This window comes from Oryctolagus cuniculus, chromosome 10, assembly GCF_051225735.1.
Source record: "Oryctolagus cuniculus isolate XC-2025 breed Fujian yellow rabbit chromosome 10, ASM5122573v1, whole genome shotgun sequence".
Taxonomy (NCBI): domain Eukaryota; kingdom Metazoa; phylum Chordata; class Mammalia; order Lagomorpha; family Leporidae; genus Oryctolagus; species Oryctolagus cuniculus.
The window spans coordinates 100,685,750-100,705,648 of record NC_142876.1 but is presented as its reverse complement, the minus strand read 5'-3'; the positions used below and the strand labels follow the sequence as shown (position 1 = coordinate 100,705,648).

The window sequence follows — 19,899 nt, the reverse complement described above, 5'->3', positions numbered from 1 at the left end:
AAGGTTCCACGGGAGAGTGACTGGAGCTAGTCCTTCACTGCTGAGCTTCCTGGGACTCGCCCAGGGCCCCACGTGCATCTAGCCATGCCATGGCAGGGGACAGGGTGACGGGGAAGGTGCCATGTTCCCACTGGCACTGGCCTTTACTCCTGCCTTTCTCAGACCCCCCAGCTCATTCTTGGGCACCATCCTGAGGAACACACTGGCTGAGGTAGGGGAGCTGAGGAAGAAAGCCCCTTCATGGGAAGGTCTGAGCAGTTTCCCAGAGGCCTGTGCTACAGCGAAGCTGGACGCTGAATCTTCCTGGGTTGAACACAGACGCCTCACCAAGGCCTCCTTCCCATGCTGGGGCTCAGGTTTCCCACACTTGACCATTTCTTTTGCCCTCAGTTCAGCCACAGCCAGGCTCCCAAGGTGGCTGGGTGGTCTTCAGGGCATGCAGCTGGAGGCCCCATTCAGGGCTGAGACAGAGGAGGCAGGTGTCAGGGTTTGGAGGGGAGGAGGCCAAGGGCAAAGGCAGTAGAGCCCTTTACATACGGCTGAACCAAAACACCTCCAGCCCAGGGAACAACTGTGAATGTTGAGTTGGATGCTGGTGTAAGGGCAGGGGAGAGGGCCTCAAACGTGCATGCACTCCTGTGTAGGGTAAAGCCTGCACAGCGGCTAGCGACGAGGATCCAGCAGCTGTGAGTGAGAGTGGACAGGTGAAGGAACCAGAGACAGGCCTCCACAAGTGTCTTCCCCAAAGCACTTTAATGCACACACCAACCACAGTCCCTGCCTGCTGGCTGGGCAAGAGAGGCCAGCCCCATCTGTAGGCTCCCATGGCTTCCCAGGCATTCCCATCAATAGGTGAGGGGCGTGAGGATGAAGAGGCGGTCTTCCTCTTTGCGGATCCAGCGCATCAGCTTATGGATGGCACTGACAGCTGACGCCTTGGTCCCCAGGGGGCTGTAGCACATGTAGAGCTCAAAGGCGCCTGTCACCTAGAGGAGGGGGAAAAGTGTGGTCATTTAGGTTGGGCATCCTTGTGGCCTCTACCAGGGACCTCCGTGAAGCCCAGCCCATCCCAGGGCCACCTTACCCAGGCCAGGAGGTTCTCGTTGGGGCCCGTGTAGTAGATGGTCTTGAGTGGGCGGGAGGCATTGTGGGCGCGGCTGTGCAGGTACTGGTAGAGGCCCAGCAGCCGCTCCTGCTCTTCCTCACTGGTATACGGGGCCTCAATCTCAGGGCTGCAGGTGGGGTAGTGGGTTCGCAAAGGAGTGACTTCCATTGCCCACTCTGGAGATCTAGAATCACCTATTCCTAGCCAGGGAGATGCCACCATGTGTCCTACCCTCCAGATGCTCCCCTAGGACACGGCGTTTTCCTCCTGCCACGAAGACTGCCCAGGACAGGGCTGTACCTATCCAGACCGAAGCCCTGCCTCCTCCCATCTCCAATCCCCAAGTTCAAGGTCTTTGGTCATCCCTGGAGAGGCCAAGGTGAGTTCAGGCATCTAAGAGTGACAGGTCTGGAGTAGCGAAACGGTGAGCTGGGAACCCTCTGGGGCAACAGGTGGGAAAAGGAGGACAGGAGCTGCCCTGTCTCCCCAGCCCCTCCGCTGCAGGAGGCAGCAGCACCCTGGACTGCATCACAATGACCCAGAGTTGCTCCAGGCCTCGGGAGACTTCCTGGTCATTTCCAGGCCTTCCGGATAGTGAAGAAGAGAGGTATACGCCCCTGGGATGATGGGGAGTCTGGGTCCCTGCCACCAGAGTGCAGCAGACACAGCATGGCGTCCACTCCCACAGGGAGGGACAGCTTCAGGGCCGCATCCCAGGATCAGGATCAACTGGCTCCCCGCTCCCCACACCCCAGTCTCCCTGAAGTAGTGCCCCCGAGGCCCTCCCTCACCTGGTGAAGAGTCCTGAGCTCTTTGACTTATAGAGGAAGTGACGCAGGTCAGGGACGCCCACTTGCGCCACACTGTAATGGGGCGTGCGCAGCGCCTCCCGCAGTGCCAGGTGAGCTCCGCGCTTGCGAAGGCGCTCCTGGAAGCGTCGGCGGCAGTCAGAGACGGCAAAGAAGTCCTCACGGTCGGTGGAGACCAGCAGCAGGCAGAGGTCGGTGTCAGGCTCCAGGTAAGAGATGTGTGCGTGGAAAAAGCCGGCCGCGTTGAATTTGGGCAGGCACACAGGCGTCCAGGCCTCGCCCTCACGGAAGGAGGAGGAGGAGCTAATGAGGTTGAACAGCAGGTGCAGGTCAATGGGGTGCAGGAATTGGTCCTTGCGGCGCACCAGGGCCACGAGCTGGTTGCGGGCCAGCAGGATGGAGAAGACCAGGCTGCGTGCGCGTGCCTGTTGCAGGCTGGCACTCACGGCGTCGCGCACGGCCGCAGCCAGAGGCAGGCAGCGCGCCGCCCCCATCAGGAAGCTGGGGTCTCGCGCCATGAGCTGCAGCAGGTTGTCGGTGATGCGCTCTGACCCGGAGAGCAGGCGCCGCAGGTCGTAGTTCTGCTTCTGCTGGAAGATGTGGCTCAGCTGCGCCCCGGTGAGCAGGCTCAGGATCTGGTAGTAGATGTAGAGCAGCTCCTGCGCAAGCTCCTGGGCTGACTGCCGCGTGCGGGCCACCGCCACCAGCACCAGGGGGCTCCGGCGCACGAATACTACCTTGTAGCCATCTGAGGGTGGGGCAGGGGTGGCAGCCTCAGCCCCTCTCCCAGAAGCCGGACTGGCCTTTCCCAGCTCCCTGGGAGCCCCATTTTCCTCTGCACCCCTTCACCTTCCACATTCTTTGCTAGCTCAGAGCTCTGCTCCCAGTAGGGGTTTATAGGACACTGAGGATAAAAAACAATAGCCCATCACCCAGTTCCCCTCAGGGCTCAGGGCTTGTCCCTGTCACACACTGGCATCCCCCGATGCCCTGGAAGCTCTTGAGAAAAACACACACTCTTATGTGGGGCCCAAGACCCTGGTCTGTGGTTGTTTTTGGTCACCTCCCCAGGCGGTTCTCACCCTCTCCGATGGCAAGGCCGCGGCTGGGCAGCCTTTGGCCCTTACCATAGCCCCATGAGGCCAGCAGTGAGAGGGACCTGTCCTCTGTCGTGGCCGGGGAGCCCTCCCCAGCCCCTCTCCAGGCGGCTCACCTGCATGGATGGAGCGGATGGCGTTCTTGTCTGCCTCCAGGAAGGATACCAGGGCCACCATGACCCCCATAGTGCTGGAGAGTGCCTCCTCAGACCCATAGCGGGAGTACACAGGCTTCCCTGCCTCGCTCAGCACGAAGACGTGCTTCTGGTGCAGGCGCCAGGCCTCCGCAGCGTCCTCCTCATCCCCCTCGTCTGTGCCTTCCCGCGGGGGCTCCGTGGCGGCTCGCCCAGCTGCCCCCGGGGGTTCTGGCCAGTCCTCAGAGCTTCCTGGCAGCATCTCCTCCTGCAGGTCACGGGCCACACCCGTCAGCTGGGTGCTGAGCTCGCTAAAGTCCTGGCTGATCTGGCGCATGTCTGCAGGCAGTGGTGGGGGACCCCCGGCACCCTCCTTGGGGCTGTCCCCAGAAGCTGCCCCATCCTCTGACTCAGTCAGGTCCTCGTAGGAACGGGCATGGACGAACATGGCACCCTCCTGCCCAGCACCTGTAGGCCAAAAGCACTGGTGCTTAGAGGTCACTGCTGGCAGACGCTCTCACCAGCAAGGTGTCTACCATGGTCACTGCAGCAGGACTGCCTGTCCTAGAAGGGTCAGGAGGACGGCCTGACCCAACGGGGCCATGCCACTGTCCCCTCCTGCCTGCCACGGTCTGCCACGGGCCATGCTTCTTGGTGACGTTCAGCCCACCAGTCTCCTCCCATCACACCGAAATCAGACCCAGACCCCTCATGGCAGCAGTGGCAGTTGGCAGTGCCTACCTCTCTCGCTCCCATTCTGCCACCCGCCCCCTTGCCCTCCACCTGCTCTCTGGACACCCTCAGCATGCCCCCGCCTATCTCAGGAGCTCTGCCCCTGCTGTCTGGATGCTTGTCACACTTCAGCTCTCAGCAAGGAAGCTCCTTCCCTCCTCTCCTAACCTCCAACCCCAGGCACCTTATCACCTCTCCCTCTGTGACTTCCTTGTGTCCCCTGCCAGTTACTCTCCTCCTCCTCAGTGCAACAGTTGCCCCCAGAGGAGGAGACCTGGTTGTGCACTGCTGTATGCCCAGAACCTCGCCTGTGCCTGGAGCCCCTCCCACATGCGGTGAATCTCCTTCCCCTACTGGCCCCAGGCCTCGGCTCCTGGCTGACTCCACTGTCAGGGCTCTGCTAGCCTAGGGCTCTCCCGGGCAGCGCCTGTGCTAGTCTTCCTCTGCCGATGGCAGATAGATTTTTGAGTCTCCAGGATGAGTTCAGCATTGTTTCAGGCATTAAGGATATGACTGCCCCGTGGTCAAAGAGCTCACTATCTCGTGGAAGAGAGAAATGGACAATACATACATACATAAAATTACAAAATAATTTTATGCATACCATACAGTGCGTGCTCAGGGCAAGCCTAACTTATGCCATTTAAGCAGAGAGCTGAGGAGGGAAGAAGGAGCCAGAGCGGTGCTCTGTAGACACAGGGAACAGGAGGAGAGCCCACAGTGGCAGCCAGAGGTCAGTGCAACGTGAAGTGACAGAAGGCCAGATGCAGACGGGGCCCAGCTCCCACGGGAGCCGCAGCACCTGACTAAACACATGTACGGATGAGTAGGAAGGAAAGTGGTTGGGAACCCCAGGTCCCCGGAGGCTGCTCCAGCTCTCAGCTGGCTGGGGCAGCACACTCTGCCCATACCTGGCTCCATCCCCTGGGCCATTCCTGGGGTGGGGCTCTCTGCCCTCTCCACATTCTGTCCATCAGAAGGAGCCAAAGTGCCATCAGGGCATTCGCTGCTTCTCTTCCTCTGCATATCAGCAGCCATCCTTTGGGCTCTCCTGTGGGGCAAAAAAATGATCACCAAGGGCTATGGGGAAGGTGCTACTGGCAGTGTCACTGGCATAATAGACAGCGGTCAGTACAGGAAAAGTATCCATTACTAGGACCCCACTAACGCAAATCCCTGGGGAATGGGTGCTGCGTATTCCCTTCTAAAAAATTAAGTATTGAGGCCGGCATTGTGGTGTACTGGGTTGAGCCACTAGCTGCAGTGCTGGCATCCCATATGAATCCAGTTCCAGTCCCAGCTGCTCCACTTGGATCCAGCTTCCTGCTGATGTGCCTGGGAAAGCAGCATAGGATGGCCTAAGTCCCTGGGCTCTTGCGCCCACGTAGGAGACCTGGGGGAAGCGCCTAGCTCCTGGCTTCGATCTGGCCCAGCTCCAGTTGTTGCAGCCATTTGGGATGTAAGATAACTCTCTCTCTCTCCCTTTCTCTGTAACTGCCTTTCAAATAAAATAAATAAATCTTCAAATAAATAAACAAATAAAAATTAAGTATCTTGTTCCTTTTCTATAGTCATTATAGAAAACTTGGCAAACACAGACAAATATAAAGAAAAGTTACCATTATCCTACCTCTTAGCATCTTTTCCTGTTCACTTTAGTGTATGCAGATACTCCAAAAAGTTAGTGGAAATACAGAATTAACAGTTAAATTTAGGGGATGGCATGGTGGCATAGTGGGTTAAGCTGCTGCCTGAGACATTGGCATCAAAGTGCCGGTTTGAGTTCTGGCTGCTCTGCTTCAAATCCAGTTCCCTGCTAATATGCCTTGTAAAGTAGTGGAAGATGGCCCAAGTATTTGGGCCCCTGCCACCTACTGGGAGACCCAGATGGGGTTCCAGGTTCCTGGCTTTGGCTTGGCCCAGCCCTAGTCATTGCAGCCATTTTGGGGAGTGAACCAACAGATTAAACATATCTCCCTCTTTAAAAAATTTACTTATTTATTTGAAAGGCATAGTTATACACACACACACACACAGAGAGATCTTCCATCTGCTTGTTCACTCCCCAAATGGTTGCAACAACTGGAGCTGGGCCAGATTGAAGTCAGGAGCTAGGAGCTTCCTCCAGGTCTCCTATATGGGTGCAAGGACCCAGGGACGTGGGCCATCCCATGCTGCTTTCCCAGGCACTTCAGCAGGGATCAGCAAGATCAGAAGTGGAGCAGCCGGGACCTGAACTGGCACCCATATGGGATGCTGGCACTGCAGACAACGGCTTTACTTGCTCGCTACACCACAGCAGTGGTCTCTCTCTCTCTCCCCACCCACCCTCATGTTTCTCCCTCTCTGTGTATTACTTCACCTTTCAATAAATAAATAATTTTTTTAAAAAAAAGTAAGTTTAATGTGGTACAATGAAACTTGAAATCTATGAATACAAGAAGCCTTCAAAAAGTTCATGGAGGGGCAGGCATTTAGCCTAGTGATTAACATGCTAGTCAAGACCCCTGCATGGGGGTCGGTGCGGTGGCACAGTGGGTTAAAGCCCCGGCCTGCAGTGCTGGCATCCCATATAGGTACCGGGTTGAGTCCTGGCTGCTCCACTTCTGATCCAGCTCTCTGCTGTGGCCTGGGATAGCAGAAGATGGCCCAAATCCTTGGGCCCCTGCACCCACGTGGGAGACCCAGAAGAAGCTCCTAGTCCTGGCTTTGGATTGGCACATCTCTGGTTGTTGTGGCCATCTGGGGAGTGAATCAATGGATGAAAGACCTCTCTCTCTCTCTTTCTCTCTCTGCCTCTCCTCTCTCTGTGACTTTCAAATAAATAAATAAATATTTTTTAAAAAATATCTGGATGCATATGGTAGCTCCTGTGTAGCTGCCCAAAACGCTGATTTTTAAGTTCTTCTTACTGTTGTCATCTTTGTTTTAAGCTGTAGAATCTTTTTTTCACATGAATATTTTATAGAAGCTCAATGTGCAAAACAGATAGATAGGGAGGCAGGGGCTGTATGCTGTTATCTGGCCTGGTGGCCTCTCCTGCACTGAGTCTTGAGCACTACAGGGCAAGTGGGAATTGAGCACTGATCAACAGCATCACTCTACAGAGTAGAACCAAAGGAAGACTGCTGGAGAAATTACTAAGAGATTCTGTAGGCCAGTAATCTATCCCTCAGAATAATCAAGAGTTACAGTTCCTAGCAAGGGTCAGAGCCCATGAGGCACAGTAATGGGTTGCCTTGTCTGATGATGGATCAAAGTAAAAGGTTGCATGCCCCCAATAAGAACCTGAGGAGGTGGGGCTGGCACTGTGGCATAGCAGGTAAAGCTGCTGTCTGTAGTGCAGGCATCCTATATGGGTGCTGGTTCGAGACCTGGCTGCTCCATTTCTGATCCAGCTCTCTGCTATGGCTTGGGAAAACAGTGGAAGATGGCCCAAATGCTTGGGCCCCTGCGCTCACATGGGAGACCTGGAAGAAGCTCCTAGCTCTTGGCTTCAGATTGACCCAGCTCTGGCCATGGTAGCCATTTGCAGAGTGAACCAGCAGATGGAAGATTTCTCTTTCTCTCTGCCTCTACCTCTCTAACTCTGCCTTTCGAATAAATAAATAAATCTTTATTTTTTATTTATTTTTATTTTTATTTTTTTAGTGGGAGGTAAAAGTAGCAAAGTTTATTAGGGAAGGGACATCTGCAAGAACGGATGGGCACCTCTCCAGACAGGACCTGAGAGAGTGCGCAGTCGCTCGGACTGGGGGGCGGGTAGTAGAGAGAGTACACCTGGCCAGACCAGGCGGGCGGCTCAGCAGAGAGGCAGAGGGCTGAGCGCCAATTTTTTTTTTTTTTTTTTTTTTTTTTTTTTTTAAAGAACCAGAGGAGGCACCCAGAGGAACAATCCAAAACGACTGAGAGACCTACCACCACTGAGCCCAGGGCAGTGGGTGCCAAGGAAACTAAGGCATGTCTAGGTCTTGAACTAGAAGACTCAGGCAAGGCATGGCAGTGTGGGACACCCACAGCCAACGCTGGAGTGGCTGGCGTTGAGTCCTGCCTCTGCCTTCTGATCCAGCGTCCTGCTGATGTGCCAAGAAGGCGGCAGATCATGACTCCAGTACTTGAGTCCTTGCCGCCCATCAGCAGATCCAGACGGAGTTCCAGGCTCTTGGCTTCACTTGGCCCAACACTGGCTGTTGTGAGCGTTTGGGGAGTGAACCAGCAGATGGAAGATCTCTCTTTCTCTCGCTCTTACACTCTCACTCTGCCTTGCAAATAAATAAAAATGAATACACTTAAAAAAAAAAAAAGGCCACATGAGAAGCCTGTAGACTGCAAAGCTATCCTAGAAGCCAGAGATGGCTCTGCACTGCTATGCAGCGTGTCCTCAGAGATTAGTCTGCCCATGCCTGAGCAGAAAGTAAGCTGGACAGTAGTAGGCTTGCAGCCAGGATTTCTGGACCTGACTCCCTGGATTGGGAGAGATTTTCCTGAGGCGAGGGTACAGAACCACTGCCACACATGGCAACACTCGACATTTCCACATCTCTTCACGTCCCCCAACAACTTCATACCTTTCCTTTCCTCGTTTCATCATCTCCTTCCCTCACGCTCACAGAACCACCAGCAGGTGACCCTGCCTTCTGTTCCACTGAGCATCCAAAGAGGACTTCCATAAACCGCCACCGCCACCTCCCCCATCGGCCAGCCTTTGTGTCCCCTCTGCTTCCTAATGATGAGCTGTTCCCGTGCCTCTGTGACTAACTCCTCCACGGTGTGCCGGAGCTCAGCCCCGCCTCCTACACCAGCAGCTGTCCCTCTCTCCCGGATCATCAGTGTCCCCCACCCCTGTCCATCACCAACGTGCAGACATTTCCTCTGTCTTCAAAACACACTCCTGTGGGTGTGTCACTGTGTGATAGTCACGGAGTTGTGCAGACAGTCCCTGACTTACGATGTGTCACCTTTATGATGGTGTGGAAGTGATGCACACTCAGTAAACCACACTTTAAATTTTGAATTTCGGTCTTTTCCCAGGCTAGTGACATGCAATCCTACATTCTTTCTTGATGCTGGGCCACAGCAGCTCCTAGTCAGACACACAATCCTGGGTAACCAATTCATACTTAACAGTGTACTGCATTGCTGAGCTACGAGCTTAAGTGTATTAAGCTTGTTTTCGACTTACGTTATTTCCAACAACAGATTATGGGAACTTAACCCCATCCTACGTCAAGGAGCATATGTACTTAGGATTTGTGAACTTGTCTGTATGTTCGCTTTACTTCAATTAAAAAGTTAAAAAAGAAGCCAATTTCCTTTTTTTTTTTTTTTTTTTTTTTGACAGGCAGGATGGACAGTGAGAGAGAGAGAAAGACAAAAAGGTCTTCCTTTTCCATTGGTTCACCCTCCAATGGCTGCCGCGGCCGGTGCACCGCACTGATCCAAAGCCAGGAGCCAGGTGCTTCTCCTAGTCTCCCATGCGGGTGCAGGGCCCAAGGACCTGGGCCATCCTCCACTGCCTTCCCGGGCCACAGCAAAGAGCTGGACTGGAAGAGGAGCAACCAGGACAGAATCCGGCGCCCCAACTGGGACTAGAACCCGGTGTGCCGGCGCCGCAGGTGAAGGATTAGCCTATTGAGCTACAGCAGCACCAGCGCCAACTTCCTCTTACCTCTACATTCCTCTTAACCTACTGCCCCATCTTTCTGCTACCCTTTTTAAAAAAAAAAAAAAGATGTATTTATTTTTCTTGAAAGTCACAGTTATACAGAGAGAGGCGAGGCAGAGAGACAGAGACAGAGAGAGAGAGAGAGAGAACCACCCGCTAGTTCACTCCCCAGATGGCCAGGATGACTGCAGATGAGCCAATCTGGAGCCAGGAGCTTCTTCCAGGTCTCCCACATGGGGACAGGGGCCCAAGGATGTGGACCATCTTCTACTGCTTTCCTAAGCCACAGCAGAGAGCTGGATTGGAAGTGAAGCAGCCGAGACTCAAACTGGCGCCCAAATGGGATGCCGGCAGCGCAGGTGGAGCCTTTACCTGCTATGTCACAGCGCCAGCCCATCTGCTACCCTTTGTAACAAACCAACCCCTCAAAATAGCAAATCATATTTGGAATTTGTTACAGTCAGGTCGTCTAAGCTATGCTGTGTAAGTCAAGAGTAGAGGTTGACACACGAAGGCTTACTGTATGCTCACGTGAAATCTCCTGAGGGTCTGGTGGCAATTCAGCGCTCTCCCTTCCAAGCAGTGATTCAGGATCCTGCTCTTAGAACTTTACTGACCTGCCTTTGACATCACCTGGCAGTGGAAGACAGAGCTAGAGGTGACTACCAGCTCTTAAACACTTCAGAGAGGGGCCAGTGCTGTTGTGCTGTGGGTTAAGGCCATGGCCTGCGGCACCGGCATCCAATATGGGTGCTGATTGTTGTTCCAGCTGCTTCCAATCCAGCTCCCTGCTCCTGCACCTGGGAAAGCAGCCCAGGATGGTCCAACTGCGTGGGAGACCTGGAGGAGGCTCTCAGCTTTGGCCCAGTCCAGTGGTTGCAGCCACTGGGGGAGAGGGCCAGTGGATGAAAGATCTCTCTCTCTCTCTCTCTGCCTCTGCCTTTCAAATAAATAAAATTTAAAAAAAAAAATAAACTTCATCTACACGTTAATGATTCCAACTTTTATTTCCAGCCCCAATCTCTCTTCTGCCCTCTAGAAGTATGCAGATTTAATCATCTACTTGATGTTATCTCAAGGCTATATGCCCCAAACTGAACTCTGATTGTTCTGTTAAAAAGTTGTGCCTCCCATAATTTTTACCATCTCATTGAAAGGCAATTTCATTCTTTCGGCTGTTCAGCAAAAAGCTTGGGAGTCATCCCCTATGCTCTCTTTTCCTCCACACCGGTATACCAAACCACCACCAAACACTGTCAATTGCACTTCCAGACACAGGCATACCCAGCAAAATGTCCCGCTAACTAATACTTTTCCCACAGAATGCCTTTTGTTATTTAATATCCAACTATCGTCTTCAACAGGTCTCCAGTGTTTGTGACCTCCTGGTACCTGTGTATTCTCCCACACTCAGCAGGGCTGACCTAGGAAACCACAGGATGCCATGAAAATAAAGATGTGTGATTTCTGAGGCTAGGTCATAAGAGACATTGTGGTTTCCACTTGCTACCTTGGTTCATTCTTTCCAAGGGAAAGCTACTGGTCATGCTGGGAGGACTCTAGGCAGTCCCACAGAAGCACCCTCACGGTCATGCAAATGAGACTCCCTGCAAACAGCCAGTGCCAACTCGCCCGTCACGTGAGCGAGCTGCCTTGGACACACCTGGTCTAGGCCCAGTCAAACCTTCAGATGATTACAACCTCATAGCAGGCTCTGAGCCTGAACCATCCCTAAGCTGCACTCAAAGGGCTGACTCACAGGAACTGTCTGAGAAAATGAACACTGTTCTTTTACGCTAAGTTTGGGGATACTATGTTACCCCAATAGATAACTAATATGTCAGACTTATATTGATTCACTAATGTTTACATAGAAAAAAGGTGCATTTACATTATGAAAACTTGATCTAGGAGTGCCTGGGATTCAGCTTCTTGCTCATCTGCCTGGCAGGCAGCAGACGATGGCCCAAGGACTTGGGTCCCTGCCACGCATGAGGGAGACCCAGACGGAGTTCAGCCTGGCCCAGCCCTGGGTGTTTGGGGAGTGATTCAGTAGATCAAAGATTCTTCTCTGTCTCTATGCCTCTCAAGTAAAATTTTTTAAAAAACAACCAGAAACAGACACTAGGTTAGTGATTCCACACTGAACGGGGCCAGCTTTCGTGGAACAGTTTACTGATGTGAAGTGGGAGATGCCTAACCCAGAATGTGACCACTTCTCACCTCCAGGACTACCACGTTGGTCCAAGCCACCATTACCTCTCTAGGAGACTGTTGCAACAGTCTCCTAACCAGTCTCCCCACTTCTCAGGGCACTCAAGTGCTCCTCTTGAAACATGTCCTGTAATTCCCCTGCTCACAGCTCTGAGAATGGGCCCTCCACACTCGCGAGAAGGCCAATTTCCTCACAGTAGAACACGAGGCTCCACTTGATACCTGTCTCCCCACTAACTGCTTCCGCCCAGCCACACTGGCCTCATGGCTTTCCGTAAGCAACCTGAGTTTCACTTCAGGACTTTGTCCCTGCTGAACTGCCCGAGCTGTCCCCACCCTCACTTCGCCTATCTCACCGCCGGGGCTAGAAATCCACGTGACTCACTCCCTCACTTCCCGCAGGGTGCTGCTCACGTGCCGCCTTACCGGAGAGGCCCTCCTGCAGGAGCTCTCCTCAGCCCTCTCACCCTGGGCTAGTGCTCTGCACTGAAGACCCCCTTGTGGCCTGCCACCACTTTCAGAGTGTCAGCACCACGTGCAGGAGGAGTCCAGTCAACACTGGGCACATCAGCGTCTTTGGCAGCAAGTAAAAAGATCTGTGAAGAACACCCAGGTCCATCACACCTTTGAGGTGGCCTCCGGAAACCCCTCCTAGTGGGGAAGACTTGTCCTTAGACGTCGTCAGGTACGGAGGCTGCAGTCCATAGGACCTGGATTAACTTGGCTTGGTTTTGAAGGTTTCCGGTTTTTCATCTACAAAATGGGGATGGTGACAGTACTGATTCTTCAGTGAGAGGATTACATGTGATAATTCATGTAATTTGGCTACATTGGCACAGAGTAGGCATTTATATACTGCTGCCATTAGCATATCACGATTCTTTTTACTTATGTCACAGGGATCCAGTCGTCTCTGTCCTGTAAATCAGTCCTTTGAGAGTTTGCTCAGTCTGAGCCAGGGGCCCCGGGTAAACAGTCTGGGCAAATGTGAAGCCATGTGAGCTGTGGCCTCAAGTGACCCTCCTGTAATGCTGGGCCACAGAGGTGTGTGTGGGCCTAGGAATAGGCATTCCTCCAGACCAACTGGCTCTTCTCCGGCCCCAGGGTTGTGAGAGTGCACCATTGGCTCTCTGCTCCTCTGGGAAGTCTCTCCCAAGTTTAACTCCTTGGTCTGCCGTGTGTCCCTGCCATGTGTTCTTCTGGTTCAAAGACCCAAACAAGGACTACAATGCTTATGCCTGTCCTGAAGGCCCACTTTCCCCTGGTCCCTCGTGGGCTTCATGAGTGGTACCAGCATGATAACTGCGTGTGGTAGGGTCAGCTGGCGGGAGACAGTGGATGCTTCCTTCACCACAGTTCCTCTGCCACCTGAGATCATGCAACGCCTTAGCATCTCCCAGCTCAGTCTGGATGTCCGGGCAAAAGGACCATTCTCTGGATACTGACCCTGGAAACTCAGGCAAGGGGCCTGAGTGAATCACACCAGAATCCACCCTAGCCCCCCCTGCAGCTGCTAGGCAAAGGAAGTCTTTGAGATGCAGCCTCAAGTGCCCCTATGGGGACTCTTCTTTAACAGTGGTTTTAGACACCCTCAGAATTTGCCATCTTTCCTAGAAGCGGCCCCCTGTGCCTGTGCACGTCACCAAACAGGTTGGTTCAATGTGCCCTTCCGGTGTTCCTACCTCCCTCAAGTGGCCCCGGAGCAGGCTGAGCCTTGCAAGCCCCTCCCTACTGGCCCTCTCGGACAATGCTGCATCCTGCCTTGACCCTCTGGGGAGTGGCCTATCTGGGAGGCTGTGCTGTAGCCGCTTAGCAGTAAGCCAGTCACTCCATGCTGCAAGCCTAGCCTGGTCCCTGCCATCTCTGGTGGCCACTCCCCTCCCTGACAAAGGCTGTTCACGCTCCCCTAGGGAACTCCAGCCCAGAAAAGAGTGGCTCACCCAGTACAAGGCGCAGCCCACTTATCTGGCCCAGTGCACACTTGAGAACAAAGTCCCAAAGTCCCAAGACCCAAGACCCAGATGCTCCCCTCTCACCCTACAAGTCACCTCTGTCATTTTTTGAGAGGACTCTGAGGGCTGAATGTGTGTGTCTTGGCGGGTGAATCCGACCTGACCACTGTCCCCTACCGGACGTCAACCTCTTGGCCAAATGATGGGCTCCAGGCCTCGCTTTTTGCATTTCCCAGCTGGGGGCCAGTCGCTAAGGGACTCCAGGGAGACCCAGTCCTTATATCGCAACTGGTACCGGAGACGTCAGGAACCCCCAATCTTCAAGTCCCTCCCTCCAAAGATGACAGCTCTCCAGTCTCCTGCGCCCCCAGGTCACGTGGGTTGGCAGACTCACCTGTTTCTTCGGGAGGGCCCAGGACGCACACAGGGTGCAGGTCACTGCTCTCCGCCGGACCCCCGGGGGGGTGGGGGTGTCCGGCCGGGCTCGGCCTGGGGCCGCTGAGTCGCGGGGCCAAGGCCCCCTGCAGACACGGACATGGCCACAGCAACCGGCACGAGCCCTTCCGCCGCCCCCAACCCGTCCGCCAGCGCAGGGAGACAGCCTTTGCCGGCCTCTCGCCGCCGAGGCCCGGCTCCAGCCGCTCGGCCCGACCTGGCCCGCCCCCGGGGTGCATTGTGGGAAATGTAGTCTGCGGTGCTCGGCCGCCTGCGGCGCCGCTGGGACTGTGCGCGGCTGCTGAACCCGGCCCAGCCCCGGGTCGCGGCACGCCTCTCCCTGCATCGCCATCTCACCTGTCCCGGAAGCCCGGGCGCCTCCCCGGAGCCCAAACCCCCGCGCGGACCGCAGACCTGGACCGTCGGACCCCTCGGTCCGAGCCCACTGGAGGTTTATTTCAAGGGAGAGAAAAGGACGCTGGTGCGGTTTTCCCCAGGGGCAGTGAAAGGGCAGTGCCCGTGTCGGGGGCCGGATAAATGTCATTAGTGGGCACAGCCACAGGGGCCGTGCAGGATGTGGGCATGTGCGAAAACCGAATTAGCCCGCTGCTAAAAAAGAAAAAAGAAAAAGTGTTTTAACCACGTTTTAGAATGCCATTTCTCAACTCTGGCAGCACATAGAATGACCTGGGGAGCTTTTTAAAAAGCAATAATGCCTGGACACCCTCCCTGGAGATAAAGATTGGATTGGGCTGGGTTGAGGGTGAGGGTGGGTGGGGAACCAGGCACTGGTAGTGCTTTAGGAGCTGCCCAGGCGATTTGCCAGAGCAAAGAGCCACTGTTTGTCATTTCCTAGAAGCCAAACAATAAAACAACAGGCTTCCTCAAATGGCCCTTGTTTTTGGTGAACAGTTGAAAGAGGCAAAATTAGAGATTGACAACAACAGTGCTCACCTTTTTCTCTGAAGCAACTAATTTGTAGCCTTGTGTTAATTCTCCCAACAGCTCTGTGATGAAGAAGTCTGAAATCACCATTAGAATGCTCCCTGCCACTCCAACGGGTACCCCCAAGTCAGTCTCTCCTGTCCCCTCTGTGCCCCACACTGGAGCTGGGGAAGCGCTCTGCCTGCCCTGAGCGTCTCCTTGTAGTATGGGGTGGCTGCCTCCACACAGGGGCCTGTGGCTGATGTGCTGGAGATGGCTTTGCATGGAGCTCTCTGGTCCCCTCCACCCCCCGTTTAGTAAGAACCTGTGAAAAAAAGCCCTGATCATCATTCATTCCCTTGGGATGGAGAGGATGGACCTAAACCCCTTCAAGTCACCGCCAGTCGGTATTTTCTCTCCTCACCAGCTCAGGAACCCAGCTTCCCTCCTTTAGGGTAAATTTAATTTATACAGCTTTGCTCACATTATTATGTCCTAAGTTTAAGCCAAGAAGACCTTATAGTCTCTGCTTGTGCTTCATTAACCAGAAGTTACATCCCACAGAACTGCCATAGGAGGCAAGTCAGAAGTTTTCTGCCTAATCAGACCTCTTGACCATCTCCGTGTTGACGTCCATCAGCTGCCCCATAGTACTGTCACCTGCGAGTATTACAACTACTTAGCAAAGTAAGTGGCTGTGTATCTATCCGCATCTGGTTGACGTTTGTGCCTAGGACACACTCACAAAACAAACCATGTCACTACTACTGACAGTCTTTTTAAAAAATATTTATTTATTTGAAAGAGTTACACAAGGGGCCAGTGCTTTGGTGCAGCAGGTTAATGCCCTGGCCTGAAGCACCGGCATCCCATATAGGCACTGGTGTGAGACCCGGCTGCTCCACTTCCGATCCAGCTCTCTGCTACGGCCTGGGAAAGCAGTAGAAGATGGCCCAAAGCCTTGGGCTTCTGCACCTGCATGAGAGACCTGGAAGAAACTCCTGGCTCCAGGCTTCAGATCGGCATAGCTCTGGCTGTTGCAGCCGATTGGGGAGTGAACCATAGGATGGAAGATTCTCTCTCTCTGCCTCTCCTCTCTCTGTGTAACTCTGACTTTCACATAAATAAATAGATAGATAGATAGATAGATAGATAGATAAATCTTTTAAAAAAAACAAAGAGTTATACAGAGAGAGGAAGACACACAGACACACACACACATCTTACTCTCCAAATGGCTACAACTGCTGGAGATGGGCCAGACTGAAAGCAGGAGCCTGGCACTTCTTCTGGGTCTCCCACGTGGGTGCAGGGGCCCAAGCACTTGAGCCATCCTCTGCTGCTTTCCCAGGTGCATCAGCAGGGAGCTGGATCAGAAGTGGAGCAGGCTGGCGCCGGATTCTGTCCCGGTTGCTCCTCTTCCAGTCCAGCTCTCTGCTGTGGCTCGGGAGGGCAAAGGAGGATGGCCCAGGTGCTTGGGTCCTGGCTTTGGATCAGTGCAGCGCACCGGCTGTAGCAGCCATTTGGGGGCTGAACCACCAGAAGAGGAAGACCTCTCTCTCTCTCTCTCTCTAACTCTGCCTGTCAAAAAAAAAAAAAAAAAAAAAGAGTGGAGCAGCCAGGTCTCGAACCAGCACCCCTATGGGATGCCAGTATTGCAGGCTGTAGCTTTACCAGCTACACCCATACTGAAAATCTTAAGGTTGTTATTAAAACTTTGTTTTAGGCCGGCGCCATGGCTCACTAGGCTAATCCTCTGCCTAGCGGCGCCGGCACACCGGGTTCTAGTCTCAGTCGGGGCACCGGATTCTGTCCTGGTTGCCCCTCTTCAAGGCCAACTCTCTGCTGTGGCCAGGGAGGGCAGGTGATGCAGGTGGAAGCTTAGTCTACTATGCCACAGTGCCAGCCCCTCCTGGCAAATTTTCAGAATTTTTATTTACTCACCTTTGACAGCTGGTAGCTGCTGGGAAGCACTCTCAGAGTGACTCTGCAAGCAAGCTGACCCAGAGGAACCATAACCGGAACAGACTTGACATCTGCCTGCCTGTGACCAGAGCATCCCAGACAGTTCTCCTACTCTTCCTCCCTTCTTTGCTTGATATGAGTGATAAGCATTATTGACTAATCTGTGCTTTTGCTATAATTGAGTTGTCTGTGTGCATTTGAGAAATCTGACATTGTGGAATGACACAAATGTGTGCGGTTGCCTTCTTGGGAGAGAATTTCTCCCAGGTTTGGTGCTTATGTGCGTAACAGGTCTGGAATTGGAAGTGGACCTGGGAATTGAACTTAAGCACTCTAATATGGAAGGCAGGAATCCTAAGCAGTGTCTTAAGCAGAAATTGTTTAAAAATTTTGTAATGTTGATTTGTCAACTTTAATTTTATTTGAAGAGGGAGGGAGGGAGGGAGGGAGGGAGGGAGAAGCCAGGTAGAAAGAACTTTCACTCACTGGTTCACTCCCTCAAATGCCTGCGAAAGCTGGGACTGGGTTAGGCTGAAGCCAGGAGCCCAGAACTCAACCCAGCTCTCCCATGTGGGTGGCAGGAACCTAAGTATTTGAGCGGTCACCTTCTATCTCTCAGGGCGCATACACTCAGAAAGCTGGAAGTACAAGCAGAGCCAGGACCCAAACCCATGCACTCTGACAGGGGATGCAGCTGGTGTCTTAACTGCTGTTACAAACTCCAGTCCTCCTCAGGAAATTCTAAAGACATTTTCCTTCCTGCCTTTATCATTTTGCAGTACCTCCTAAGGTAGCTGGTTTTCCTGCTTTGCTGGGAAATTTCACCCATAATTTTGTATCATCTGATTATCTGTCTCCTATATTTATATTCAGTAAAGTTTCTACTTTGGATGCTGAAGAGCCATGGCCCCAAATGAGAGCAAAAGGGGAAAAACAGATAGGACAATGCCTTTGTTTCTGCTGTATTTTCCCCTGCCAGGATTTTGCTTCTAAAAAGAGAAGCCATCTCCCCGACGGAAACTTATACCTGATTCTAGCTGACGGTGCTACTCTGGCACAGCTTTTTGTACAACTCTTACTTCTTGATCTTCGGCAGCAAAATAAGTAAACCAATAAATACATAACCCTTACAAATACTGTGAGCTCAGGTGTGCAAGAAAAATAAAACATGCAGATGCCTGCTCTGCAAACCCTCAATAAACATCTCAGGGAAGTAGTTAGGAATATGAGCTTTCTCACGGGACAGACCTTGGTTAGAATCCTCTCAACCTACCCTTTCCAACTGTGCTAAGTTATTTACATCTTTCCAGACCTTGGTTTCTTTAACTATAAATGGGGATAATGTCATGCAGTTATTGTGAAGATTAAACAAAGTCATGAATGAAGTGCCAGCACCATGCGAGGCACATAGTATGATTAAAGGGTAATAATTATTATCCAAGGAAATTGGAATAAAGCAAGAAGAATTTGTTTCTTATACTTCTTTAGAGGATAAAGTACTATTGGTAAGGGAAAGACCCATGGAAAATGATCCAGTTTGAGAAGCACAAAGTCCTGATGGTTCTGTCTAACTGTTCCTCTTCTCAGAACCTCTGAGCTTTGGTGTGCTTTAGGATTAGGGCTCAAACTCTGCTCTTCCATCTATATCATACTCACCCCTTGGTCATCTCATGTAAGCACACTGCTTTAGACACTAGAAATGTGTTACTATCTCCCAGATTGGCATCACTGGCCATGACCTTTATCCTGAATTCCACTCCTCACTTGCCTGCCATACACTGAAAACAACCTACCTAACATTGAGCTCCTGCTCTTCACCAAAACTGCTCCTCCTACATCCTAATTCTTCCCTCACCCCGCTCCAACATGTCTCTGTTTCTGCTGTGGCCATTCTGGTATAAGCAGCATTGCTCTGTGGTTGGATTATAGCAATAGCCTTAAAACTGGTTGTCCTGCTTCTGTCCTGTCCCACTTTAGGTCTGTTTTCCACACAGCAGCCAGAGGGATCCTGTTAACCTGGAAGTCAGGTTTAATATTCCTCTGTTCAGAGCCCTCTCACACCTTGCCATCTCTCTCCTTACAGAAGGCAAACTCATTTCAGCAGCCTATAAGGTACGGGAGGAGACTGCCTCCCTCCATACTGCCCTGACCACATATCCTCCCACTCTTTTACAAAAGATTTATTTATTTGAAAGGCAGAATGGCACACACACACACAGACGGGGTTGGCGGGGGGAATCTTCTGTTTGCTTGTTCACTACCCAAATGGCCCCAACAGTCATCGCTTTGGAGGGTGAACCAGCAGAAAGAAGATCTCTCTCTGTTTCTCCCTCTTTCTGCAACTCTTTCAAATAAATAAATAAATAAATAAATAAATAAATCTTAAAAAAAAAAGTGGGTTGGGGTCCCCACATTCCATATCAGAATGCCTGGGTTTGGGTTCAGGATCTGCTTTTTGTTTGTTTTGTTTTTTAAATATTTATTTTGAAAGTGAGTGAGAGAGAGATACCTGCACCAGCTCGAAGCCAGGAGCCAGGAACTCCATCCTGGTGTGCCACATGGGTGGCAGGAACCCAAGCACTTGGGCCATCATCTGCCACCTTCCCAGGCGCATCAGCACGAAGCTGGATGGAAAGAGGAGCAGCCCAGACTTCAGGCTTTGAAAGCCGTGGCTTAACTCGCTGCTCCGTAACGCTGGCCCCTGCCTGGTATTCTTGAGCTGGGCACACCTAACTTGGTAACTCACCAGTTGGAAAAGGAGAAAAGCCTGCTGCTTCTCCAAGTGTTTTGTTTGTTTGTTTGCTTGTCTTTTTTTTTTTTTTTTTTGTACCTGCCCTCAGTCTCCTGTAATGGCGGGGCTGGGAGAC

General features: G+C 52.5%; 1 protein-coding gene and 1 non-coding gene across 11 annotated transcripts; one reads left to right on the top strand and one right to left on the bottom strand.

The window, feature by feature from the left end:
- Window positions 1–734: 734 nt before the first annotated feature.
- On the bottom strand, window positions 735–14,623 carry MON1A (MON1 vesicular trafficking associated A). Of its 6 annotated transcripts, none has more exons than XR_011379528.2 (6): window positions 14,103–14,390; window positions 4,789–4,928; window positions 3,128–3,613; window positions 1,897–2,662; window positions 1,085–1,305; window positions 735–986 (listed from the first exon to the last, which is right to left on the bottom strand). XR_011379528.2 is itself a non-coding variant. In XM_089306241.1 (6 exons), exons 2-6 carry the CDS (start codon window positions 4,913–4,915, stop codon window positions 846–848), a joined length of 1,668 nt encoding a protein of 555 aa, XP_089162367.1. In that variant the 5' UTR covers window positions 4,916–4,928; window positions 14,501–14,623; the 3' UTR covers window positions 735–845. The 6 variants fall into 6 exon arrangements, 5 of the variants coding, with proteins under 5 accessions (XP_089162367.1, XP_008258889.1, XP_089162366.1 ...); XM_089306241.1 differs by lacking the exon at window positions 14,103–14,390 and adding an exon at window positions 14,501–14,623 and having other exon boundaries at window positions 1,085–1,232; XM_008260667.5 differs by having other exon boundaries at window positions 1,085–1,232.
- LOC108177167 (uncharacterized) lies at window positions 14,439–17,432 on the top strand. Of its 5 annotated transcripts, none has more exons than XR_016214813.1 (5): window positions 14,439–14,577; window positions 15,149–15,214; window positions 15,495–15,522; window positions 15,632–15,754; window positions 17,021–17,432. It is a non-coding gene; the product is annotated as an uncharacterized LOC108177167 (transcript). The 5 variants fall into 5 exon arrangements; XR_016214810.1 differs by having other exon boundaries at window positions 14,487–14,624; XR_016214811.1 differs by lacking the exon at window positions 15,495–15,522 and having other exon boundaries at window positions 14,487–14,624.
- Window positions 17,433–19,899: the final 2,467 nt, after the last annotated feature.

Excerpts from the sequence above, each read along its gene's own strand:
- MON1A (XM_089306239.1), bottom strand. The coding sequence starts at position 14,382 with ATGCACCCCGGGGGCGGGCCAGGTCGGGCCGAGCGGCTGGAGCCGGGC. Across the intron at positions 2,663-3,127 it reads CATCCGCTCCATCCATGCAG|ATGGCTACAAGGTAGTATTC; the intron begins GTGAGCCGCCTG and ends CCCCACCCTCAG. Across the intron at positions 987-1,084 it reads ACGAGAACCTCCTGGCCTGG|GTGACAGGCGCCTTTGAGCT; the intron begins GTAAGGTGGCCC and ends CCCCTCCTCTAG.